This window comes from Acanthochromis polyacanthus, chromosome 2 (genome assembly GCF_021347895.1).
Source record: "Acanthochromis polyacanthus isolate Apoly-LR-REF ecotype Palm Island chromosome 2, KAUST_Apoly_ChrSc, whole genome shotgun sequence".
In the NCBI taxonomy this organism is placed as follows: Eukaryota; Metazoa; Chordata; class Actinopteri; family Pomacentridae; genus Acanthochromis; species Acanthochromis polyacanthus.
Window position 1 is genome coordinate 10,897,769 of NC_067114.1, and position 25,179 is coordinate 10,922,947.

At 39.9% G+C, this 25,179-nt stretch overlaps 1 protein-coding gene across 2 annotated transcripts in view; it reads right to left on the bottom strand.

The window, feature by feature from the left end:
- The window catches only part of dennd5a (DENN/MADD domain containing 5A), a 35,355-nt gene extending 10,360 nt beyond the window's left edge, over positions 1-24,995 (bottom strand). The window contains exons 1-10 of one of the 2 annotated variants that reach the window (XM_022202540.2): positions 24,741-24,995; positions 13,831-13,902; positions 12,893-13,002; positions 11,885-12,569; positions 7,559-7,746; positions 6,527-6,838; positions 4,117-4,332; positions 3,775-4,009; positions 643-793; positions 432-525 (exon numbers count right to left, since the gene is read on the bottom strand). In XM_022202540.2, coding sequence (XP_022058232.1) covers positions 432-525; positions 643-793; positions 3,775-4,009; positions 4,117-4,332; positions 6,527-6,838; positions 7,559-7,746; positions 11,885-12,569; positions 12,893-13,002; positions 13,831-13,902; positions 24,741-24,840 — 2,163 coding nt within the window. In that variant the 5' untranslated portion in view covers positions 24,841-24,995. The remainder of the gene's footprint in view (positions 1-431; positions 526-642; positions 794-3,774; positions 4,010-4,116; positions 4,333-6,526; positions 6,839-7,558; positions 7,747-11,884; positions 12,570-12,892; positions 13,003-13,830; positions 13,903-24,740) is intronic. The other variant, XM_022202541.2, reaches the window with a different exon arrangement.
- Positions 24,996-25,179: the final 184 nt, after the last annotated feature.

Sequence of the window (25,179 nt, forward strand, 5' to 3'; positions counted from 1 at the left end):
CGGTACTTTCATATAAAGCTCAGCTGCTGGAGGTTTAGGAAGCAGAGGGGATTTAAAGACCACATGTTGACAGGACATGGGGTCTGTGGACAACCAACACATACCACGTCCACAGTCACCGACTTTAGACAGGGCTTGAAGGACTGCGAGAGCCAGTAGTAGTCAAGAAACAGCAGGAGCTGCAGCTCCGGAAACAAACACTCTACATGCTGAGAGTGTGGGAGCGTGAGTGCAAGAGAGAAACAGAGAAAAAATAAATAAAAGATAGTGACGACATGCGAGAGGGGGTGGGAGAGCAGAGAAGATGATGAGTGAAGTCAAAATAAAGCAAACACAGAACAGGTCATGCAAAATGAGCACAGACAACAAAGCTCAGGCTGTCAGTCTGTATGAAAGAGCTGAGAAAAGAAAACAGCGTGGCGACCTCTCACCTCTCTCTGGTCGTTATCTAAATAAAGGTGCTCGGCGTGCTGCTTCTGTCGATCCCTCCTCCTCCACTGGGCAGGAGCACTCCTCTTGGCATATCTGTAGCACAAAACACACCTTTGATCAGCTTTGTGAAGCTAAAGTATAGATAAAATATTGTCAATAACAGTCAATTTCACTTAAATATAAAGGACATAATGTGAAATATTAAAATACTTGTTGCTGGTGGGCCCAGTGGAGAGCACATCAGACTGCAGTCGAGGGAAGAAGCCCTGCTCATAGCGGCCCTGACCGATCTTCATGTCCAGCAGGTGGGGGTGCAGGGCGGTGTGATCGATCTTTGAAATTCTCATCTCAATGGCTTTTTCTGTGGAGGAGGTGTAGAGGTGTAAAAGGTGCAGAAGTCAGAAGTGAGATTACAGAATGCATTCAACCTTTCATTCATTTTGTTGGTTTTCTGAAATCACAGTGCTTTCATTGCCAAGATGCGTGATTGAGTGTTCTTGGCATAACAAAGTGTCCTTGGATTTGGGCAAAATCAAAATATTACAAGATCATCTGGTCATGAATTTTGCATTTATTCCAATGTGTACTCCAACAGCAAATCAATGAGGATTGGTAGAGGGAAAAAAATGAAATGGTTATCAGTAAGAAATTCTACAAGGCAAATATCTTCTTCTCATTACTCTCCCCACTTAACCAAATGAAGGATCAAGTGAGGGCTATCCTGACATCCCATCATCAAAAACCACATAATTTTCTTTTTCTTTCATCTTCTCACCCATCATTTTAGAATCTCATATCTTCTGTAGCAGCTCTGTGCTGAGAAATCAGGATAACCATGACTAAGCACCTTTAATTTCAGATATAGTAACTGGTTGACACCAGAAGAAAGACATGTTAAAACTGAGAAGAAAAAAAAGTCCTCCCACCCACAGAATCAAAAGAAGTGACAGAAAAGGCTCAGAATAGATGTTCTTTTTCTTCAAAGGAAGCCAGCCCAGAGTCATAAGAATGCAGCTTTAGACAGTGATTTTCTGATGCCTGATCAACAACACACCCACACATGAGCTGTGTTGACTAAAGCACCCATGAGTTTAGAGTAATAAAATCAACTTTAATAAGGACACTTCCGAAAGTCAGCGAACGGGCACAAAGCAGACAAGGTGAGAGATACAGAAAGTGTAGAAATGCAGCATAAAAATGGTAGGAAAGTAGAGACTTCAGACAGAATTCATCGCCACCCATTCACCTGCATGCTGCAAGTTCACCTGGAGATCAATGATAGCACTTGCAATTGTTAAACACATCATGTTCACCAACGCTGGTAAAGGCTGTCATGTCTGCAATGCACAGAGGCTCTCACAGAGGAGTCTTAAATTTCCAGCTTAATGTGAAAAGTACACATTTAGCAGTTTTTGTTTCCTGCATAGAACACTATTACAGTGAGTTATTACATGAACAAGGTCAAATGAGGCATTTCTATCCTCTGTGAGTGTGCCTAACGAAGTGCATTGCACACTCATTCAAAGAGCTGCCACCCAGGGATGCTCGAGCTAATGAGAACAAATATTACGATGGTCAGTCTTGTCATTCTTCTGCCCAATGGCATGAGGTCCAGGAGCGACAAAATCGGCTTTTTCGTATCGCTTTTTTAACAGCTTATCTGCAAACAAGACAGCAATTACAAGTCAGAGCAGAACTCCAGGTCTGTCAGCAGTTCTCCCCTTTAAACAAATTCATAACCACACTCATTGAAACTTCAAATTAAATGAGTTTTACAGGAGTTTTTAACGTCTGTCTATAATCATATTCAAAAAACTTTAAATTGAAAATTATTTGGCTTTTACACAGGGTCAGAATTAAACATTACAGAGGTCTATGTTTTACTGTTAAATGAAAGGATACTGTGGTGATGCTGTTCATTTTCAAAGTAAAACTTTTGCCTTCATTAGGGCAAACCACTCAGAGAACAAGAGGGTTTTATCCAAAGACAGAAAGGTCAAGATAACTGTGTGCCAGCTCAGTGCAATGCTTGAGAGTTCTGAGAGCAATCCAATTATGTTCAAGAGCTTTCAAAACCCCATTTCTATTTTTCTGAAATCCTCAAAGCTTTCAAGGATTTTCCTTTTTCCGTTCCTTCATATTTTTTATCCGTTTCCTTCACACATACAAACAAAACTTAAAACCTAACCTCCCTCCCACCCACATATACACAAAAGGAAATACAAAAAATAAACTTATTACTGACAGATGAGCAGAAAACAATTCATTTATTTGATGATGTTATGCAGAGAAAGGCAGAATTATAATAATGTTGCTCTTATTTCGCTGAGGAAACGAGTTCATTCCTCTTATGAGAAGTGTCTAGAAAAAGGGCTCTAAATTTTGGTCAAACTGAGCTAGACCTTATATTGGAACATATTCCCACCAGCTACATTCATCTACTGATTGAAAACTAGAGGATTCCAGTATCCCCAATATTAATCTCTCGTTATCAACTTGTTCCTTTAGTAGGATTTGTAGTGAAAAGTCTAAAGGACAACAATTTGTACGTCCCACAATGGGTAATGGAGAGAAAAAGCAATTGAATATTCCCTTAAATATAAATTAGGAATGGATATAAACCATTTGTTTGTATGAACAGTTTGTGGAGCCTGCTAATTCATTAGGCGGCAAGTCAGAATAGGGGTCTTCCAGTACAATAAAATTACACATAAGGGAAGAAACATGTAATCTCACATATAGAATCTTTCAAATAATATGCCTCTGCTTTTGAGAGGTAAAGCGCAGGAGACAGGACACCAAAAATGTCCAGCAGGGGGCATGACTGAATTGGTTAGCCAAAGTAGGTGGAAATTCATGAAAGATTTTTAAGCACGAGTTCTTTTATTTTGCTGCAAGACCATGATAAATGCAGATGAGTGGCTGGACTAGATTTTCACTTATTGCATGTGGACCTAACCTCGGGAAACAGTTCCACAAATTTTTGTTTCACCTAGTAGCTACAATGAAGTACTTTATACTGCAATGGCGGATGCAAATGGAAGATGTGTGCACTGTCTGATGACTATCTGAAATACAGATGCTTAGCTCAGTTTCCTAGTTGACTTTTAAGCCTTAAAATTGAGTTTTTTCGTGTAAGCTTAATAATATTTTTAATTTTGGTATACCCCAATACAAATTATGGCTGTAAATAACAATTGTTCCAGATAAATCTATAAAGTCGCAAGGATTACTTAGAGGTATAGAAAACATAACTGCAATAGAATACAAACTACAACAGAAATCAGGAAATGAATCGATGTCCAGTTACTACACCATCCAAGGATATCTTTTTTTACTAACCTGCTTCTTCAATGTTGGTGCATTTCTGGTACATGGAGGTACGCAGCGTGGGTGTGCGAACATTCAGCATGCGAATCTTATCCACACGTGAGTCAAACACCCTCAGTGTGTGCTCCTTCTCCTCATCGTCATGACAGAGGATCTTACTGTCGATGAAGGAGGCAAACATCTGGGTCTCCAGGAAACGTGAGAGGAAGGGCAGGTAGGGTTCTGGTTGGTCAGACAGGAAGGAGGCCTGCACAGAAACCAAAATTTGAAAGGGGAAATTTAGTGCCATTTATTACAGGAAATATTAGCCATCACTATACGCTGCTGACAACAAGCTGTCTACAGTCACTTTACCTTGTCAAAGTTCTGCATCTGGTCTCGATTGGTGAACCAGGATTCTTTGTCCTGGCTCGGCTGGATGACAAACACCTCATAGTCTGCAAACATCTGGGTGAAGCGGTTGGCGAAGACCTCGCGCACCTGGATGTTGAGCTGGTGCATCTTCAGCTCCTCTTCATCACACTGAGCTCGAGCATCCTTGTAGCTGCTGGCATCCTCTCTCACCTCCAGCTGAAGTGCACAAACATTCATTAACACACTGTGTAATTATAGATTTTGATAAATTACAACACACAATAAAGAAAGGTTTGAAAAAAGGGAAAAGCATGTTAGAAAGAAACCCGAACAGCATCGGTTTTCCCCCTCGAACCTTATCTGTCTGTTATCAAGGCTGCTGATGAAGCAGTCGGGTTATGGGAAAGGAAGTCAAGAACACGTGTTCTGATTTATGCCCTAAATCAAAACGAAACAGAAATTCTTTTTTTAGCATGTCAGCAGGTCATCTGGACAGATGCCAGCAGCAGGAGGTTAAAATAACAGAGAAGGCTGTCCACTGTGTCTATGCATAACAAATGTTGCAGTTCACTGACATGGCCCGGGAATCTACTTAATCACTGCCTTGTTTCTTTAATTGAAACTCAGCAGGGAGTTCAGATAAGACTAATTATAAGTAAGGTCTGACCTCGTAGCAGGAAAACTATACACAGATGACGCACTAATCCATTCATAGAAAGCTAATGCTGGCTATAAGTGCATAAGCTGATTAGACTGTACATTTAGAAACTTTCTCCGAGTACCAGTTCATTCATCGTTCAGTCAGCCTTTGGAGGGTGTACTTCATCACTAGCCTAGCTAGACCCGCTAGACCCATGTTCTGAAGGCACAAGGGTCTAGGCACGCTCGACAGGGAGGGAGGCGGGCTAAAAGGTTGTCTATCAAATCACTCTGCAGCAATTGGGTAGGTATACAACCAATCAGCACAACGAATAGGCTCCGAGAGCGCCGGAAATCAGAGGATGCGGTAGTTCGGTGAAGCCTTATTTATACAGTCAATGGGTGAAGCTCAAGTATATCACAGACATGTGAACAGAAAGATTATTCAGAGTCGGTGCTAATGGAGCTCAACGACTGTTGTCGTTTTTGTTGTCGACCCTGGCAGAGAATTAAATTCGTTGCCGTGGGTTGTCTAGCGCGGCTAGGCTAGTTCTTTCTGGTTGTTTCTGTCAGAATCGTCGCGCCTCTGTCGTCACTTCGTTACGCCCGCCTTCTGACTCTCCACTTCATGGTGATTCGTCCGACCAGTTTTAGGAGCATCCAGCCTCGAGCCTTATGGAGGGTAACTAGACCCACCCTGGCAGAGAATTAAATTCGTTGCCGCGGGTTGTCTAGCGCGGCTAGGCTACTCGATCACATTATTGACGAGTATTTGTAAAATTCTCAAACCAAATGGAAATGAGACCCTACAGATGTCAACTAAATCTGTCTATAAAGGGCTTCTGTCATCCAGCTGTGAGATATCGACCAGCAGATCTTCAAAGGCTACCAGAGCCGAAGTGTTGAAGTGATGAAGTCACCTACCTGAAGGAGAAAACCTGTTTAAGACACCATGGCACTGTGAGTGACACTGGCAAAGCTTCCTGCGCCATTAACATGATGATGAGACAGTTAAAGAGGAATCTCTCATCTAAAACCATATTTAAATAATACAGAAGTATAAATTACATAGTAATTACTCAAATATAATAATGATTCAAAACTAAATAACAGTGTATACAATTTAAACCACAATTTTTATGAAAAATACACGTTAAAAACATTATCTGTTTCTTCTTTAAAGTTTTGACAAAACATTAGTTCAGTATTAAAGTGGGGCTCCCCCTTTGTTTTCTGTCCCTTACTGCAGTAGTGCAGGTGATAACTTAGAATAAAATAAAATTTTGCACTTTTTCAGATCATTAATATCGATTATTGTCCTCCTAATTATACCTTTGCTCTTCTCAACACCTTTTATTCACTACATCATTTAAAAACTGGCACAACATAAATACATATACTTAAGAAGACAGTAATTCCAAATGACAATGTTTTGGATTAACAAGCCAACATTTAAAAATTGAAATAGCACTGAGTTTGAGGCACAATAATGCCTAGTATATATTTTTACTGTAAAGTCATTAAATATTATTTCTAATTAATTTCTCATTTCAGCTGCCAATAATCTATTTGTTAACTTAATACTGCAGGGTTAGGAGAATTCTGATGACCTGAAAGCTAATATTGAGATCCAACTTTCAATTACTTATATTATCACAGCTGGTGAGGAAATATAGTCTCTTTACTATATAATTTACTGCATCATATTGCACTCCTTGTGGTCAGTATCTCATTTACAATTTTGTATTTATAGGATTACATCATTTCTCACCTTCTCCAGGCTAACACCTGTCCTCTTGACCAGAGCCTGCAGTCTGGCAATTGTTTCATTTTCTCTCAGCAGGTAGGAGTTGAGGGGCGAGGCCAGGTTGCCGTTGCGTTTGTCAGAGACCATATCAGCAGATCGGAAGGGCCGGTATTTGGCCTGGCTGTCGCTGGAGCGAATATTTCCCTCTGGAGACACGCCGAAGGACATGAGCACCTCTGAGATCTCCTGAATGAACTCTAGTTTGTTGGGAAATTGGGGCAACTCCTCTGGCAGTTCAATGAAGTGATTATCGATGTCCACAAAACACAAGTTAGCCTGGAGGAAGACAAGTAAGAGACGATAATGAAGAGATAACTACAGAAAAAAGATTGAGACTAATGCACAAAAACACTGGCATTATCATAGCTTGACACAACTTAAACAAGTCTTAATATTTTTACAAAGCCTGTTTTTATATTCCTTTGGGTTGGTGGATTTGACCGATTTGATTTACAAAATAGGAAGCAAAACACTTGGTTTAAATGAGCTGCCAAAGTCATGTCAATCTGAAGTAACTAAATACTGCAACTGAGCTTAAAAATGCAGGCAGAAGAGGAGTGAAAAGACGCACTGTGTTTGCAGTGCAACAAAGGTCTTACCTATGCAGAATAATAACAACAAACCTGCTTGTTCAGACTGCAATTAAAACCCTGAAAAGCAGGTATGTCTATGTCCTCATAAAAAATAAAGACTAGCAGGGATTCATTCTCATCACATTTGTTCATATTTTGAAACAAGCTCGTAAACTGCATCTCGAGTAAAAAGCAATTATGAGCGCACAGTTGCAAATGTTGATTTGTAATCAGTGTAGCTAAAAGAAAAATAGACTTTACAGTTCACTTCACACCTTGAAGTGCAGCACAGGCCACTTTCACATAATGAATACATCTGCAAAGTCATGAACGTAAATATTCCTTCACAAGCAAAACACATTCAAATCAAACAAATGAGAAAAGTCGGAACTCTTTACAGGAAGAGACTACTATTTGTTTATACCTCCTGGGGCAGCTCTAGCTTGGTGCGGTCATCCTGCCCATTGGAGTGGAGGCCCATGAGATACGGCACAGGAGCGTCCAGGAAGTGGAGGAGGGAGGCGGGCAGAATGGGAACGTACACGTGCTGCCACTGGAAGGGGAACATTAAGGCTGTGATGCTTTCTGCCACCGTCATCAGCCTCTGGTAATCTGTTGGACACGTAAAAGAAAGCAGTGGTGATGGAACAACTGTAATCATGTAACAGATATGGGTTAGGAACATACACAATCAGAGTATACAATGCTGCTTTCTGGTTGATCAACACTGTGGTGATTATATTGGCTATAAGTACATGAGAATATCTTTTCTTACTCATTTCTGCAGTCTAATTGTGAAATCAACCACATGAAAATACTGAACTCAACATTTACTGAACAAGTAGACCGGCTGCACTAGTTGTTCCCCATATTTTTTCCCCCACACAACTCGTGAACAGCTTATGACAAAGGCGTTGTGCCAACAGGATTGTCTGTTTTTTTTAATGGGATTACATTGTTGATGCCTCCCTTTTCTGTTTTGCTCTCTGAGCTCAGTCAGCAGCAACACACGACATGATGCATTATAGTTAGTCCTGCTGTGTTCGCAGTTACAAGGGTGTAAATTTACAGGCTCTTGTTTGGTCAGGTCTTTCTGATAGCATCTTTTCATGTATGACTGTACATGGAAATGAGCCATAGATATAAATCACTTCTGACTGGGTGTGGACAAAATGACAGTTTGCAGCTACAGAAAGAAGTTCTTCACTCTGCAGGGAGAAAGTAGACTGACTAAACAGACACGGACAAGACAAAAAGAAACACCCAACCCTAATACAATGTTCAGTGTAGTTGAGGGAGTAGAGCTGGATTGATGTCCAACATTAAAGGATTGAGGTGTGGTAGCTAACAAACTGTTCATATTTAGAAAGAAGATTCAGTGAATATTTTACCCAACAACCAGGGAACATGGGTCAAAACATTTGACCTGGGACAGCACTGTTAGTGAATCCTTTGCAGTCCTCTATACTCTTATTATCAAGTAACCACTGGATAGCTTGGGTGGGGTATTTTTGTGAAATAGTATTTGTACATTGTGCTAATTCCTTTGTAAATAACACAACTCATACTCCTAACTCTGTAAATAGATGCTGAAACCTGACAGCATTAAACGAGTCTCTGTTAACCACTAGCATTCACACTTTGTGGACCATTTTAAAGGCACCATACTGGCGCTACACTGGCACATTTTTGAAATTCTTCACTGCCTGAACACACCATTAGTTTTAGTCTCTGTAAGGCTTCAACATCTCATTTGAAGCGGAAGTCCTCTGCGGGTCCTTTTGTGGCCTGCGCCCTGAGGAAGATCCAGCCTCTAAAGTGTGGCACAGCTGCAGACAACTGGCCTTCTGGCTAACGTTAAATTCCTTTACCATGACTCCACACAGCAACACTCCTTCATGTTCAGAGTTTCACACTTGAGTCGACTGGTATACATGCAAATATGTGTCCAGTCCTCCTCGTCTGCATTCCTGTTCTATCCCGTTGACACTGACTGCACATTCGGGAGCAGCAGCTCTGCCTCTCCCGTTATGGTGCCAAAATAAATACCATTCCTTCATTTGGTCATGTGCTGGTCCATGGGAAGAATTGTCTCACCCCAGCCTGGGCCTCCCCCTCATCCCTCTTCTCAGCAGGCTTCCTCTCCCAGGATGGGGACAAGAATACTAACATCATTCACCTCCTTTTAAAGTAGGCCACCATAACAAGAAACTACTTCAACAAAGAGAGTCAAGTATTGCTGCTTATATATACAGCTTCATGCCATGAGTGTTAGAAAAATCAACAGAGAGAGCCGGTAGCAGTTTGGACATGAAGTGATGCTTTAACTCCACAGTGAGGGCAAACTATGCAGTGAAGCAGGCTGAAAATACACTGGATATACAGAAGTGAAACTGCTACCACTCTGATATCTCAGCACTATTTTGAACACACCACTTGTTTTTGAGTATTCATTTAAGCATCTTAGTTTTGTACCATGGACGTTTTATATTGCTTTTGATCCGATAACATTTTCATTTGGGTGTAGTAAATGAAAAAGCCAGAAAGTGACATGGCATGTGTTACCTGCACAGATGTGCTGTGAAAATTCTGATTTGTCTCAATGTTCATCAGCTCAGATATCCAGTTTGTATAATTAGCAGCCCAAGTAAAAAACTACATGTACTAATTTTTTCAGCTACTTAATTTGCTGATAACTTTCCCAATTAATCAGTGAATACTTGGATAAAATGTGAGAATATAGAATGAAAGAGAAAATATCAAAGAGCCACATAAATCAAAAAAAGTGTAAATCCTTACATTTAAGGAGCTGGAAAGAGACTGTTGTGCATTTTCCTTTTAAGTGATAAAACACTCAGTCCTGTGAAGCAACTGATCGATTCATCAACTCTTTTAGCTCCTGCCAAAACTACACAATTAGGTGGACTGATATTGCAGCTTCAAGTAAAAATTAAACCCACCTCTGCAAGGTTTGAAATAACAAAATCTACATGTGAAAGTGGGGATAATACGATCATGTAATTCTCTAATGCTCATCTGTGTATGGCTGAAAGATAGAAGTGATTCTATACTTAAAGGCCACAGCCAAAGACACTGTAATAACAGAGGTCGAGCTTCAAATGTGCGCATGTAAACTTGATTTCCACCTCTGTGGCTGAAATCATGTAAAATTGTAACATCCTCAGGGCAGATCTGTCCTCACACCTTCATATCCCTCAGCTCTAACTTGTCCTGTCATTCTTAACTGCACAAATAACAAAACAATAGGAAATGCACATTAAATAATACCAATAAATTATGGCTTATTGTATCAAAACACTCTAATAAGATTTGTGCTAAGGTTCCTGCTTGAGAAAGATGAGAGAGGAAGCAGACGGTACTTAAGATGTTTTTCTTTGATGGCTTGATGGAAAAGATGCTGGCCTGGGTCGTTTTTTCTTCAATCAGAGTTAAGAATTCTAGTTCTATTTTTAGCACACATAGTCGCCTCCTTATTTGCAGAGCATCCCTCTGCTCGGTGTGTGTGTGTTAAAATGCATGCCGTCTTTCTCGTGGACGACTGCCAGGGCTTAACTCTACACAAAACCCTTCACATGTTCTGCAGTGATGAGCCTCATGGGGGTGAAAAGAGGCATGATGTCACTTCCAACCAATAATAATCATCCTGCATCACTGCCATCCTCCTTGTCTCCGGGTTACCTAGCAACACCACAGCTTTCCCCCTTAAGAGCTTCCCCCTCCCGGCCAATGCTGTTTTGTGAACCATTTGCCTTCTCTTGCCATTGTAATGGATCCAATCACCATGCCAGAGCCAGCATTCTTAAGTGATCTTCTTGTTTCTCCACACAAAGTCATTCTCTCCAAACGGTGACCTGAATGGCACCTTTTTGGAAAAAATTTATTCTGCTCACCGCAGAATGAGCTAAATCTTTCGTGAACAGCTGCTCATAATGAATAAGTGCTAACAGGGATGGCGCTGACTGCGTTGTCTGAATGCTAACAGGTTTAGCTGATCAAAAAGTTGCAATTAAATTAGGCATTTAACTGTCAGATTCTTCCTGTACATTTTCCTTACACAGATTACTGCAAACAAAATATATTGTGGCATATTTCCATTGACTTCGAAGTACGGTTTATATTGAACGCTAGTTAATTAAATAACAAACACAAGAAATTCAAGTCAAAAGCAAAAAATCAAAAGGTTACCATTAGATAAACAAAGGAGGAGGAAGGTTCAACTGAAGGATGCAGTGTACTGTGTGTGAAGAGTGTGCTAGATGATCAAACAGCCTTGGAAACCCCCCTGCACCCACACTTTCAGATAAGAGAGGCGTCCAAAATGTATAAACCACAATGACAGCCTTAAAGCTACATCAGCGTGTAATAGGCAGGTCCCCAGACAATACCCAGTCTCATGTCATGACAGTGATACGTCCCCTAGCTCTAGGGAGATCTCTAGAGAACAGCTTTGCTAACAGGATCACATGACCTCACAATTTTGAAACAAACAGCTGGTACAGATAATTTTGTGCTTCCCTACTTACTGCCCTTTAGAAAACATGCATAGTTTTGTTGAACTCTGTCCAAACTAAACAGGAATTCAGTGCAAGCCAGACTACTTGTGCATTTGTTTTAAATATGGTTGCAATATGAGCCAGATGCACTGTAATCAATGCACCCCAAATGGGACCGGACGTTAAAGGTCACATGGAAAAAACCTGAGTGCAGCAGTTGCAGAGCAGCTACTTACGCTGTGAATAGAGCAGTATCTGCATCTCCAGCAGGGCACAGGTGAACAGCTGAAGAACGTTCTCCACCCCGAGCAGATTAAACATCTCACTGATGGCAAAGTCAAAGAGCGGCAGCTCAGATGTGCTCGGCCTCTGGCACACCACAGGCCCATAGACGCCTGAGAACTTGAGGGAACGCCCGGAGGGTGGTTGGGGCACCTCATAGAGGATGTTATAAATGTAGCTCTCCAGAGGGAGGGGTGGGGGCTGTGGGGAAGTGACGGCCTGGTGGAGCTGCTGCAGCACCTTCCTGCAGGCCTGAGCGAACGCCATGGGTGTTATTAGGCAGATGCACTTCGACACGTACAGGGTGTCGCGGCTGATGTCGTAGGAGTTGAAGCGCTGCAGACGGGAGATGGAAGGTGCAGCGTGGAGCATTGGGCGAGGCTGCGAGTGTGGGTGTCGCTGGTCCTCGGGTCCTTGAGGGGAGGTGGGCGTGTGCAAGATGTCATACTGCTCTGCGTTGTGCATGTGGTAAAGAGTCTGCATGGCGCTGCAGATCTGCTTGCTGGTCACCTCCTCGAAGAAGGTGAGGGCAAAACCGTAGGTCCGAGAGCCGTCCTCTCTGGTGATGATAAAGGAGTGGAACTGGGGCTCCCGAGAGTCAACCTGTGTCCTGAACGACAGACCCTTTGGCATACAGAGCTGTAGGAGGATATTCAGAAAAGGAATCAGAAAGAATCCTGACTGGAACCAGCCTTCAGTAACTGATCAAACAAACACCACATGAAATGTAATTTGTGATAAAGGTGCTTTAGAGTGTATGTTTTTTACCTTTGGACTATGCTAGCTTTTTCCCAAGTGTCTGTCTTTATTTTAAGCTAACTGCCTCCTGACTCAGACAAGATTGTATAAATATTCTTGTCAAAAAATATGTGAAGAAAACACATATCCCAATATGCCTGTAACCCAGCCGTACCCTTATTCTTACAGAACAACGTTATGTTAGAACTGTGTAGAGACCATACCATGCCAACCGCATCCTGGTCAAATGGATTCCACTCGACATTGTCTGGATAATGCGCTAGGACTTTGGATTTAAAGGTCCTCCGCAGTGGACTCTGCTCAAAATTCTCACCTGAAAGCAAAGCAAATAGAGAGAGTACAAAAACAACAGAGGAGGAAAAGAGTTAGTGCAAGTTTCCAGATGTAGACACAGGAGAAGAACAGTCTGATCATAAGCAGGCTTAAAGTGCCAAGCACAACTCCAGAGGAAAGAGCAAATCAGCATATTTGTCTTGAGAGGAAGATTGTATTGCATCATATAAAGCTGTCATTTGCATCCTGCTCCAAAGAGTAAACAAAATATTATATTCAAGCAGCAACATCTAATACTCCAAAATAGATCATTTATCATGGGAAAAAATGGCTAACTTTACGGCTCTTAATGCTTTCCGACAGCTTTAATGGCAATACTAAGGGACACACAAAATAATCAGTCATAGAAGCACAAATTGAGTTGATTTGAATCCAGATTAAAGCAGAAGTGATGCACACACCAAGGCAGTACTGAAAAGTCATTCAGAGTGTCAGGGGAGAGTAAACATTGACCAAGCAATGCCAGCGCAGGCAGCACTGGATTTGTGTGTGTGTGCGTGAGAAACCGAAGCAGTGATTGTCAAACATCAGCTCATTGTTCAGCTGCTGCTGAAGTAGGTGAGGGAGATGGAGGCGGGGAAAAGAGAAACTGAAGGAGGAGAAAAAAAAAATCAGTGTGCAAAAAAGAAAGGGCAAGTTCCCACACCTGTGCAGAAAGTAACTGTGAAAAAAAAAAAATCAGATTTTGAATCAAAAAAAGAGGGCTGCTGAGAAATAAAACACAACACAGTGTGCCAGGTTGAAGGTTGAAGGGTTAAAGCTGAGCTCAGGTTAGGAGGGAGAGGAGTGTGTGTGGCGGGAGGGTTACCTTCATTTGCCCCTGCCAATTTTCCTCTGGCCCCATCTCTGAATTTAGTAGCTTCTATATACTGGCATAAAGCTACACAACAAATAAAACAAAAAAAATAATTAAAGGCCTGCTTCTGGATGGGTAGCGCATCACTTCTCAGTTTGTGTCAACACATCCTGGCAGCTCTGCTCCCAAAGAACCACACACACACACACACACACACACACACACACACACACACACACACACACACACACACACACACACACACACACACACACACACACACACACACACACACACACACACACACACACACACACACACACACACACACACACACACACACACACACACACACACACACACACACACACACACACACACACACACACACGTCAGGTGGGTTATATGCTAATTCAAGCCAGCTGGTGAGGTTACAATAAAAAAGGATGCAGCATTTCTGTCTTCTTCTAGAGATCATACAAATTCATAGTGGTCAAGCATGAATATATTTTTAACACAAATGCACTGGGAAAGAACCAGCTGTGCTAGCAGCTCTGTCAGGCTGTAATTAGGCACAACAGCACTTTAAGCTACATGCTAACATTAGCAAGCTACCATGCTCACAGCAGCAATGACAATATGATGCTGTTTAAATGATATAATGTAACCATATTCACCATCGTAGTTTAGCACATTAGCAAGCTAATACTTGTTTAGCATGTTAGCATGATACAGATAGAAGAGTAAACGGCTGAAGTCTAGTAGTATGAAGACAAAGCTACAGCATTAATTTTTGTATAGAAATTATTATAATAAAAGTTGTGATTTTAAGCATAAGATCATGAAACTGGCAACATTTTTTTTAATCTTTCTTACTGTCAAGAAGTTCAATTAAAGAAAAAAAATATTCATTGTGTAGCCAAAACCTTAATTGACTCTTTCTTCTGTGTCTGATTGCTCCACTTTGGTCCAAAAACAACACAGAAGACAATGCTGAAGCTCAGCTTTGAACTGGATGACATATTCCATCATTAGCATTACACATGGATCCTGTCGTTTATTTTGAGTCGATCCCACATACGCCAACATGCTGCTGTAATTACTCACTAAGCACACTGAATTTGCATTAATCCATACTTATAAACATTTCCCAATCAGTACCGATGCTTCTCCTTTTTGGGTACTGTTTGCTAAAAGCTACAGTGCTCAGTTGTTTTAGGAAATGGCTGAAAATTAGAGTTAAAAAAAAATGTATATTTTAACCTCTTTGTTAAGATGTTTTGTAGTATGAACGAGTGCCACGGATAGGGTAAGAAAGTTGCAAGATGTTTATAAGAGGTATGTAAGACACAATTACTTACACAGAAAAGAAGTAAAGAAAGAAAGAAATTACAACATTTTGCCCTTTCAATTTCATGCTCCTAAAACATTTAATGGTATGGCACATGGGTCTAACATGTGGATCCCGTCACCAGACAGTCATGAGTTAGAATACAGTGAATGACTGCTTTTGTATTGCAGCCCTGGAGTTAGATTATCTAACATTTTACATTTAAAAAGATCCTTTGTACCCTTTGCAGGCAGGCAATGCTATTTGCTGACTTCTTCAATCATGACATTTGCCAAGCCCCAATGAAAAATCCTGCTGGCACAAAAACACATTCATGCAGCAAGTAAAAGCCAAATGTAAGTTGTGTGACACATGGCATCCACTCTTTTCTAGCAACATCACTTCAGCCTCAGACTAATGCTGCTCTCAGGCTAATGTAGCCTCAGAGATGTCAAACCAGGACAGTCCTTAGTGCACTTTCTGTCGACAACGTACTGTGGGGAAAATCCATTTTCATTGCATTTATAATATGGCTCTGTCGTGACACACACACACGGCCAGACAAGAAATGATCACTTTCTGAAGTCTGGCAGTTTCATTAATTCTCTCTGCTGCGTATTAGAAAGAATTCACTGAGAATACTAGCTGAACTTTTGAGAACGATGGATAAAAATTGTGTTTAGTCAGGTAGCTTGCTGATAATATTTGACCTCTGAGTCCAACAGTAACAGAAGTGTTGTTTAGAGTACAAACAGGGTCACATTAGAGCTGTATGTACGTAGTGCCGTCTGAAACTAATTCTGGCAAGGGAATGGAAGTCTTAAGGATTAAGGGGTGTAATCTGTTGGTTACAGTCATATCCAAAGTGCCCACGGGGAAGAATCTAGGCCAGGAACTCAGACGACAAAAACGCCAGCGACCAAAGATAGGTCAGACAGTGAGATTATTATTTGTGGGGACAGATAAAAATGGTTCAGGTCCTTACACTTTTTTGTACCACAGTTAAGTTACAAAAATGCATGTTTAAAAAGCATATTTTAGGCATATAATTGTCATCTGATGTTGTTAAAAGTGGATGAAAAAGACTGCATAGCTGAAATAACAAAGTAACTGTTCTAAATGTAGGTCGAATTCCAAGACAGAAAGCGGAAATCGACATGTGACTGAAGCTGTCACTGAACTCTGCCAGCAACACAACATCTGGAAGCATGTGGCTGTGGAGCCTGCTGGACGTGATGTGTTGTTATGCTCAACCAACAACAGCTAACAAAACAATCAGAACTGAGTAAATCATAGCTAATGGTAATATACCATTTGCATAAATCACAGCCACAATCACACACACAGCAGGTCTTTACACGAATACAGGGAGGTTTGTTGATTGTGAGAATCATGATCACCTTTTCAGGGTATAAAACATTCCTGTCTAGCATGTAAAATACAGAATTTCTAACAGTATTTTCCACAGTTTAAATGTACAGGATGGTTGTAATTATCTCTAAGAAAAAAAACATGCAAAGCTATTACGTGGATAAATAAAGAAGCCTGATCTAAAGTGTATGGAGAACAATGTTGGGCACTTAAAATGAACGAAACAGAAAATCTGAAGGGAAAATGGCAAATAAACCATCATCATATCATGCAATTTATTATAATCAGGTCATTACTAAAGAATAAAAAGAAAATGGCAGTATGAAAATGTAAAGTAATTTAAATTCCTGTAATGAAAATGATAAAAGTCACTATAGCAGATAAAAGCATTTCTAGGCTATGATTAAATTCTTAAAACATATAATAAGAAATCTATTCTCATCCTCCACACTTTCACTGTCATCGCATTGCAAAATAAATAGAAACTGTCATTTCACAAAAAAATATTTTAAACGAAAACAGCATCTGCACATTCAGATCCAAAACTGGGTGAGCTTTCCTTTTCTCCTCTATGTTGGAAATAACCTATGCTGACACTGCACCTTTTCCTCGTTTTTCACATAGGAAGATATAATGTATAAAATCATACTTGTGCTTCAAGTGCAGCTGGTTAAGACAACAAAGACATTCCCTTCATCTGGTAATTAGTGCTAATTAGAAGCTGACTGCATCACCTGGAGGAGACATTTGTTGACGTAAAGCTCTACCAGACCCCACAGTGTAAACATTTTCTTGATTTGTCATATTTTCTAATAAACAGACAGTAACGCAATAAGCGTGGACCGGTAGTGGTGGGAGTAGAGCGTCACTGCTCCGGCTCCTCATCCTATGAGCCAAGGACCACCCACAGTTCTGCACCCCTGCTGTGCTCACAACCCCTCACACCTACTATAGCCTGGTCCTCCAGGACGGGCATGAAGGGATATACCTCTCTGAGTGGAAAAGCTACAACTCAAGCACGACTCGATTCGACAGCCCGCAGCAGAATGTGGTGTAAAGACTGCTAACACTTCAAAATAGCTCTGCAGCAGAGGCATCAACACTCATTCACCTAGAGGACCCGGTGGTGACAGAACATGATAGCTCACTCGCAGCTTAAACTCACCACCTTCACAGCTCAGTCTCAGCAGAGACACAATGTGGGTTGTTGTGTGTGTGTGTGTATGTGAGTGTGTGCTCAATAAAAGGATATATGTTCTTTTTTCAGTTTTTGCAGTGCAGAGGGATTCTGAAGCTGACACCTGTCTTTTTTGTATTTAAATTAGTGGTTAGCACCACTTAAGCTGATGCTAGCTACAAAAAAAAAAAAAAAAAAAAAAAAAAAAAAAACAGCACAATGCTTCCTGGGTAGTTTTAGGGGGAAAAGTCATGAAATAACACCCAAAGAAAAGATGTCAACCTATCAAGGAATTCCTCAAACTACACTGGACCTGCTAAAAACCCAAATACTGACATTTTACTCTAGTCTACCATGCTTCCCTTGGTCTCCTCATCCAAAATAAAAGATTCTGATACTTAAACATCATTGGTTCCACAGCCAAAAGCTATTAAAAATATAGATTTGATCTTTAATAATGAGGCTGAAATATGAAACAGAGCTAGTGAGAATTACAAAAACCACCCAGACCACTTTCTGCACCACATCTACAGCTAGAAGCTGCTGTCGACAAGGCACCTGTAAATCTTACAATGCTTTAATGTAACATGACAGACTGGAAAAACTCTGCTCTAAAAACATCTGTTAGCCACCACGGGATTGGACAGCAGAAGACACGCCATCTTTAGGACAAGAATGTGCACGTTTAATTTCTGTGCCATGATGGTGAAGAATGCAAACCTTCACTATTCAAGAGCACATCCAAGCTGCAATCTGAAAATCCTCACAGTTTTACACTAAGAGAGGAGTGCAGAAATGAGTGAGGGAAAGTGATGTTTCTCCACAGTGAATTAAAAATTTATCACCATGTGGAGGCTAATCAAGCCCAAGAGGTTATCTCAGGGCAAATTCAACTCTCAATGTGGCAGAAGCAAAATAAATACCCCAATTAACACAGCAGATTTTACGTTAGGAAGCCAAACAATACAGTGTAGCTTGTTGGTTTAGCACGAGAAATAAAAACCACAAACGGAAAAACAAACTATGAGGAAAATATTAGAATAAGTATTATGATCAATGGGGTGTAGCCATCCTGTTCATGAAATTATTTAAACACAATTTTCCAATTTATTTTTGATCAATCTTGGCATAGCAGACAGTCTAAACACGACAACTCCCACAGAGAACAAGTCGCAGCTTCATAATTCATCCAAGAATCGAGAATTAAGTTGGTTAAAGCCGCAGATTGCGTTATCTGCTTCATCAACTCGATAGGCCTTCATTAGCGGTGTATATCAATTAATCACAGAGATGGGATGTTTCTTGCTGAATTGCACCATGGGAGTCATAGTTATCTTTCACAGGCTTGACCACTTGCTAAACAACTGTTTATCAAAGAACCAATCGTTTTCAAGAGCCGCTTTTCAACATTTGTAGAGATGATTTCACTAGAAAACTTTCATGTCCCTCCAAACTGTAGAAATGATCCGACTGTGAGACATTTAGCATCGTCTGCATGGCAAAAACAGAGTGGATTTTTATTTCTGAAACCCAAAACAACCAAATTCACTTTGCAATGTGATTAATTATCGCAAAAATAATAATTTTAATTTATAACAAAGGTAATTATTTAGCACAGCATCACAGGCCTATAAGGTAGTACTTCTAAGAGCTTACTTGTGGTCATGTTCTGAGTGTGTATGCATTCTGGGTGTAAAGATCGTGGTATGCTTCGCCTTCAAAGGATTGTTAAAATGTCTAACGAATCTTCAAAGTGCATCCAAAATTTCACTGATACATTTTCAAACAGATTTTTTTAAAACTACATACGAGTTACAGGCCCATAAATAAACAACTCCGAGCGAAAATATGAAAGAGCACATTATGCATTTAAAGCTAGCTTTCATGTTGAGCCATTCATCCTCATTTGTTTGCAGAGTAGGATTTGGGGGAGAGAGGCTGCCTGGGAGATTCAAAAGGATATTTAGCATTTGAATAAGTGGAGCCTGTCTGCAAGTGTACTTATGTCCCTCAGCTCCCTGTGTTTCCAGTGTCGCCTGTGAGGCTGCAGGGTCATACATATGCTAATCAGGTCTACACTGTGCTCAGACAAAGTTTTGGTCAATGCTTTGTGTTCCGCTGTACACGAATCACTGCTGCATCACATTAAAAGTGCGGAACATACTGTACTCTGGCTCTGTTGAATCCCCGAAGAAAACCACTGGAGAGTTTGATTTGGCTCATTTCATTCAGTGCACCATGGATCTATCAAACAGTTTGAGGCAAGGTTACTTTAAGTCACTACAAATCATTGTGTGTGATTCATGTCTAAATAATGCGCAGTTATCTGTTCAGTGATTACAATAATTACTAAACAGAAAGCTCCAAGGTTACCATTCTAGCCATCTGTTGTTTCGGGTCTGTGAGATAAAGCTGTACTACGTCTTTGTTGTTTCATAATGGGTTTTTTTTTCTTGCTTAAAACTGTTCTTTAGTTACAGCTGAAAAAAAAAACCCATTTGTTTAGAAATAAATTTCAAACTAGCTGCTGATTATGTTTACATTGACGGATCTGCTGGTTCTGTTCTTGCTCAATGAAATATTTGTTTGGAATAGTAAAAAATTTGACGCTGCAATTGTTTAGATTACTGATTCACAGGTTTCTTTTCTAAATGAATAATTGTTTAAACAATTTCTTAGGCAGTTCCTTAGAGCTAAAAGTCTCATCTTTGAATGTCTTTTGTCCAACCATCGATTCAAAACACAAAGATTTTCAGTTTACTTTTGCACATGACAAAGAAAACCGAGAAGCTGAAGACATTTAAATTGTTTGCTTTTTCCACTTTTGTGCAGGGAAAATTACCTAAACTGTGAAATAATCCAAAAAAAAACAAGACAAATAAATTTCTCTCTACCAACTGATTGATTCAGCAAAGATTGCTTCACCTCTAAACACATTTAATGTTAGGTCTTTGACTCAAAGATGTCATGTTTAGATTCCTTGTTCTACCCAACTATCACTCTAAAGTACAAAGATATTTAGTTTGCAATCTTGTACAACACAGAAAAAGACAAGTCTTCAGATTTGAGAAACTGGAACCAAGGAAAATATGGGTATTTCTACTTGAAAAATTACTTAAACAACTGATTGATTATCAGAACAGTTGATTTCTTGTCAGATGTTTGTTTCATCCATTTTCTTTTTCAGCTTTAGTGTTAGATCTTATACAGAAAGGTTGGGAAAACACAGAACTTTGGTATTAATAGCAATATTAGAACTCAAAAGCGATGACTTTTACTGAAATCAATGACTTCAGAATTTCCCACCTTCTGCATTTTCTACTAAACTAACCACAAACGAAAAGAAAAACATTACTGTCTTTCGAATAACACAAAGTATTTTGATTTCATGCTGAAACGGCACGGAAGCTCTCTGTGAACTCAATAAATCCTTTATAATTTATACAACTACCACTAAATCTAAGACTTTTATATTATTATATTAATGTGTTTGATCATTTATGACTAATAAAGTAAAAATATGAACTTTTAGGCAGAATTGCAACAATTAAGTAGATGATTATCTGTCAGCTAGAAATTAGTCTAACTGTTTTGATGATCAATGTATTGGTTTGATTAATTTTTCAAGAAAAAAATGCCATAATTTTCTGTGTCAAACTTTGAAAATTTGAATATTTTCTACTTCCTTCGTTTTTCTATGAGCCAAATTGAATATCTGTTGACTGTGGACTTAACTTATTGGAAGCTGTCATCTTGGGCTTTCTGAAACACTGACGGACATTATCTTTCACCATCATTTTTTGATATTACTCATCAGTGAAAATAGTCATTAGCTGCAGCCCTACTTCTAGGTACACCTGTAGTTTTAGCTGAAATAATCATATGCGACCTGTAACAATGGAATTTCCACACCATTTCCTTTCTTCAACTCATAACTGAAACAGTTGATAAGGGCAAGCCCCTAACCTGTTTCTACAGTAAACAGCAGCAGCATGCAGTAAGTAGAGCGACACCGGTGATGTTTGACCTCAAAGCACCAGTTTGTACGTCTGTGCAAAGTTTCAGTGGGTTACATTTCAGTCTTGTCAGAGAGGCTTTAAGGAAATCTTAAGATACACTCGCAAGACAAAAAGCTCTTCCATGCCTTTAAGAGAACCTGAAGGGTGATTCAAGAACATGATAATAAGGCGACTGCAATATAAACTGCAGCTGCTAAACAGTATTTCAAAAAGCCTATACGTATTTACGTCTTCAGCATGTGTTAAAAATGGTTTTCAAGCAGCTGATAATTTTAGTGCCAGAGTTGAGTGACAAACAACGCAGCTGTCTAATCTGCTATACCGCCATACAAAAAGAACTTGTCATATTAATTCTGCTGCTACACAATGGCACCAAGCTACATATTGGAGAGTGGCAATCACACACAAGTATTTTTTCTGTCAACCCTAATGTAAGGCTGACATTTTCATAGCATTCGCTGTCTTCAGTGTTCTCGAAAAGCTCTATTTTCACCAGAAGAATATACAGGCTTACTGTGGAAGAAATAGGCTGCATTTTTATATTAAACTACAATAGTGTGGACATTTTCTTAGTGTTGTCAGCTTCATGTACTTTGGCTCTGCTCAGTTAAACAGAAACGTGAATTTTTTGGAGTTTCATTAATTTCACAGATTCAAAGTGAATTTCTGTAAACCTGTAAAGAGGAACTTCATTGGAGGAAGTAAAAATAGGAAGTACAGGCGCTGAGTCTTTGAAAGCTAAAAGGATTTTTTGGTTAGGTCATTGCTTTAAGGAGGAATGAACTTTCGTTCAGCAACAACAGCAACTCCGCAGGCCTCCAACCGCCTGCTGAGTCACAACAAATCACATCAAAGTGGGACAGAAAATAAATAGACAAGAGATCAAATCAATCCTCGACCCTCTCTCAATCACTGCGTTCCAAGTTGCAGTTAAAGAAAGAACATAATTTTGTTTTCATAAGACTAAAAATGAGGAAAAATGGCTGAACTAATTGGACTGTTGTCTGAAGCCAGACGGAGCATTGGCCCAGTTAGCGAGAGCTTAACAGTTACTCTCAACAAGCTTAAAGACAGTTCACGTTAGATTTACGCACGGATCCCCCGACTTGAATCATAACAACCAGGAATAAGAACCTTAGTGCAGCACAAGACAAAACTGAGTATTTTGCTCTATCTCTACATATTTCAATTTAAATGCAGTAAGACATAATTTCAGTTAATCTGTTTGTTCCTGTCAACGCTTACGGCTTCCCCAGGTAACTTCATTTTGCTCTGTGGGAAACTGATATTACTTCATAAGGGAAATGATGGAACTGCCTGATAATTTACATCAACTCTGAGCAACACTGATCTCTTATCAAAAGTCTAAACACTATTTTTTTAACAAGCACAGCTCGAATTTACATTTTGGTTACGTTATGACTCACACAGATGACAGAAACTCAAGAGCATTAATTATTACATCATTTTTGTATGAGGGCAACCCCTTGAGAGCAAACCACACAAACAGTCAACTTCAGAAACTCCAGTTCCAAGACTAATAGTGTTCAGGTTTATTGTTTTACCCATTAAAACAATTAATATATCCGTAGACAAGTACAGTTTTAGCAAAAACTGAAAATGAATATTAGTCAACTTGGAGGTAGGGCAACATAGCCTACATAAAGTGACCACACTTATAAATGTCTTCATATATGTTTGAAATCAGCTTATCCTTAAACACCTGTAGCTTAACATACAAAAGAAGTAGCCCTCTAAAAAACCCCACCTGTTTTACTATTTGTAATATCAGAATGCGTGGGCAAAATGTCATAACATACTACATAAAATTCCACATCATAATGTCACTCTGTGTCAGGAAATAGTTAATTTTTCTAGCAAAAATAAAAAAACACTTAAAAGGTACCTTCTAAATGCTTATGTTGTATCAAGAGCAATAAATTCCAGGCAAATAAAGAAATGCTACCATACCGGTACAAAAATAACTTAAAAACCCCAGAAATAAAATAAAAACATTTTTAAATATGGCAAAATCACTATAGACTCGCTGACATTACCTCCCAGTACATTGTGTAATATGTTTTCAAAACGCTAGTAAATGATGCTACAGACATATTTACTGATTGTAATCCTGTACATCTGATAAATTTATTCAGTATTCTGTGTGAGAGAAAAGCAGCGCTGTTACTATGCTGTAATCTCAAACAGCTCATATCAGCGCTGAGGAAACCTTCGACCACAGCTTCACATGAAAACATTATCAGATCCTCTCTCTTTCACTCTAATTCTGATACACATACAATCTTAATTTAAATCTTACACAAATAAATAGGATCCAGGTTTACCACAGCCTATCGTACTTGCACTGGATGTTTAAGCTATTTGTGTGATTGTTTGTGAAAGGAAGGGTGTGCCCTCTGAGGAGGTCAGGGATACAATGTGTTCTGGTGGATGCTGTGGATGTCAGAAGTCGATGAGAGGGGACATCAGGGATTTTTTTTTGCCCCAGGTGAAACAACCATGTGGGCTGCCATCTTGATAACTAATCCCCTTTAGATGACAGTGATAGTCTGATCATAGGCAGCAACGTTATAAAGACATCAGTGTCACAACAGCAACGCCTGGATTAACCCAAACTGAAGTGTTGCTCATTTAAAATATATAATACTGCGCATTACTGGCATTAAAAAAAAACTTCCATGCATATTGAGTGTAAAAAAAACAAGCTTTGAACTGAAATGCATGTCAGTGCGTTAAAGAGGAATAACGAACAGTAATCCCCTCTCTTCTCATCGAGCAGCACAAACAAGAGGCTGAGAGATGAGCTAGGCCTGACGTTTTGTTCGCTCTGTATTTATCCCAATAAAATACACAATGTTTTACACGAATTATTAAAATACAAACATATAACGATACAAAACCGATTAAATAATGAAGCCAATATGATGTTAAAACACCCCTTCCTTCCTTATTCGCGTCCCGAGCATCAGCCCCGACGTTTACCCCCGATGGCTAATGTGCTTACCGGACAGTTCGTCGGGTTCCAGCCCGCTTTCGGTGTCGAGTCCGCAGATCACAAAATAATCTGCGAACCGGCAGGAACCGGAGCTGAAGCCGGTGGTCATTTTGAGACTGGTCCGGTGGTTCCCTTGTGCCCTCAACAGGGAGCATATTAAAGGAGCTCGGAGAGGCGACTTCTCCCTGCCATTACGGATGATACGTTGCTGCGAAGCTCGAAAATCACTACCAATAACGAGAGCCGCTAACGGTCAAGCTAACAGCAACGGACGTGATAAGCCCAGCCCTGGTCCTTCACAATATAACCTCCTTCAGAATAAAATGCCTTTCGACTACACGAATTTATAAACAATAAACTTTAATTTTACACGGAACTTCTCAAAATTCCCGACATGAATTCTGCATGTCATTTAATGGCTGATGGATTATCTATATATAGCTTTTGA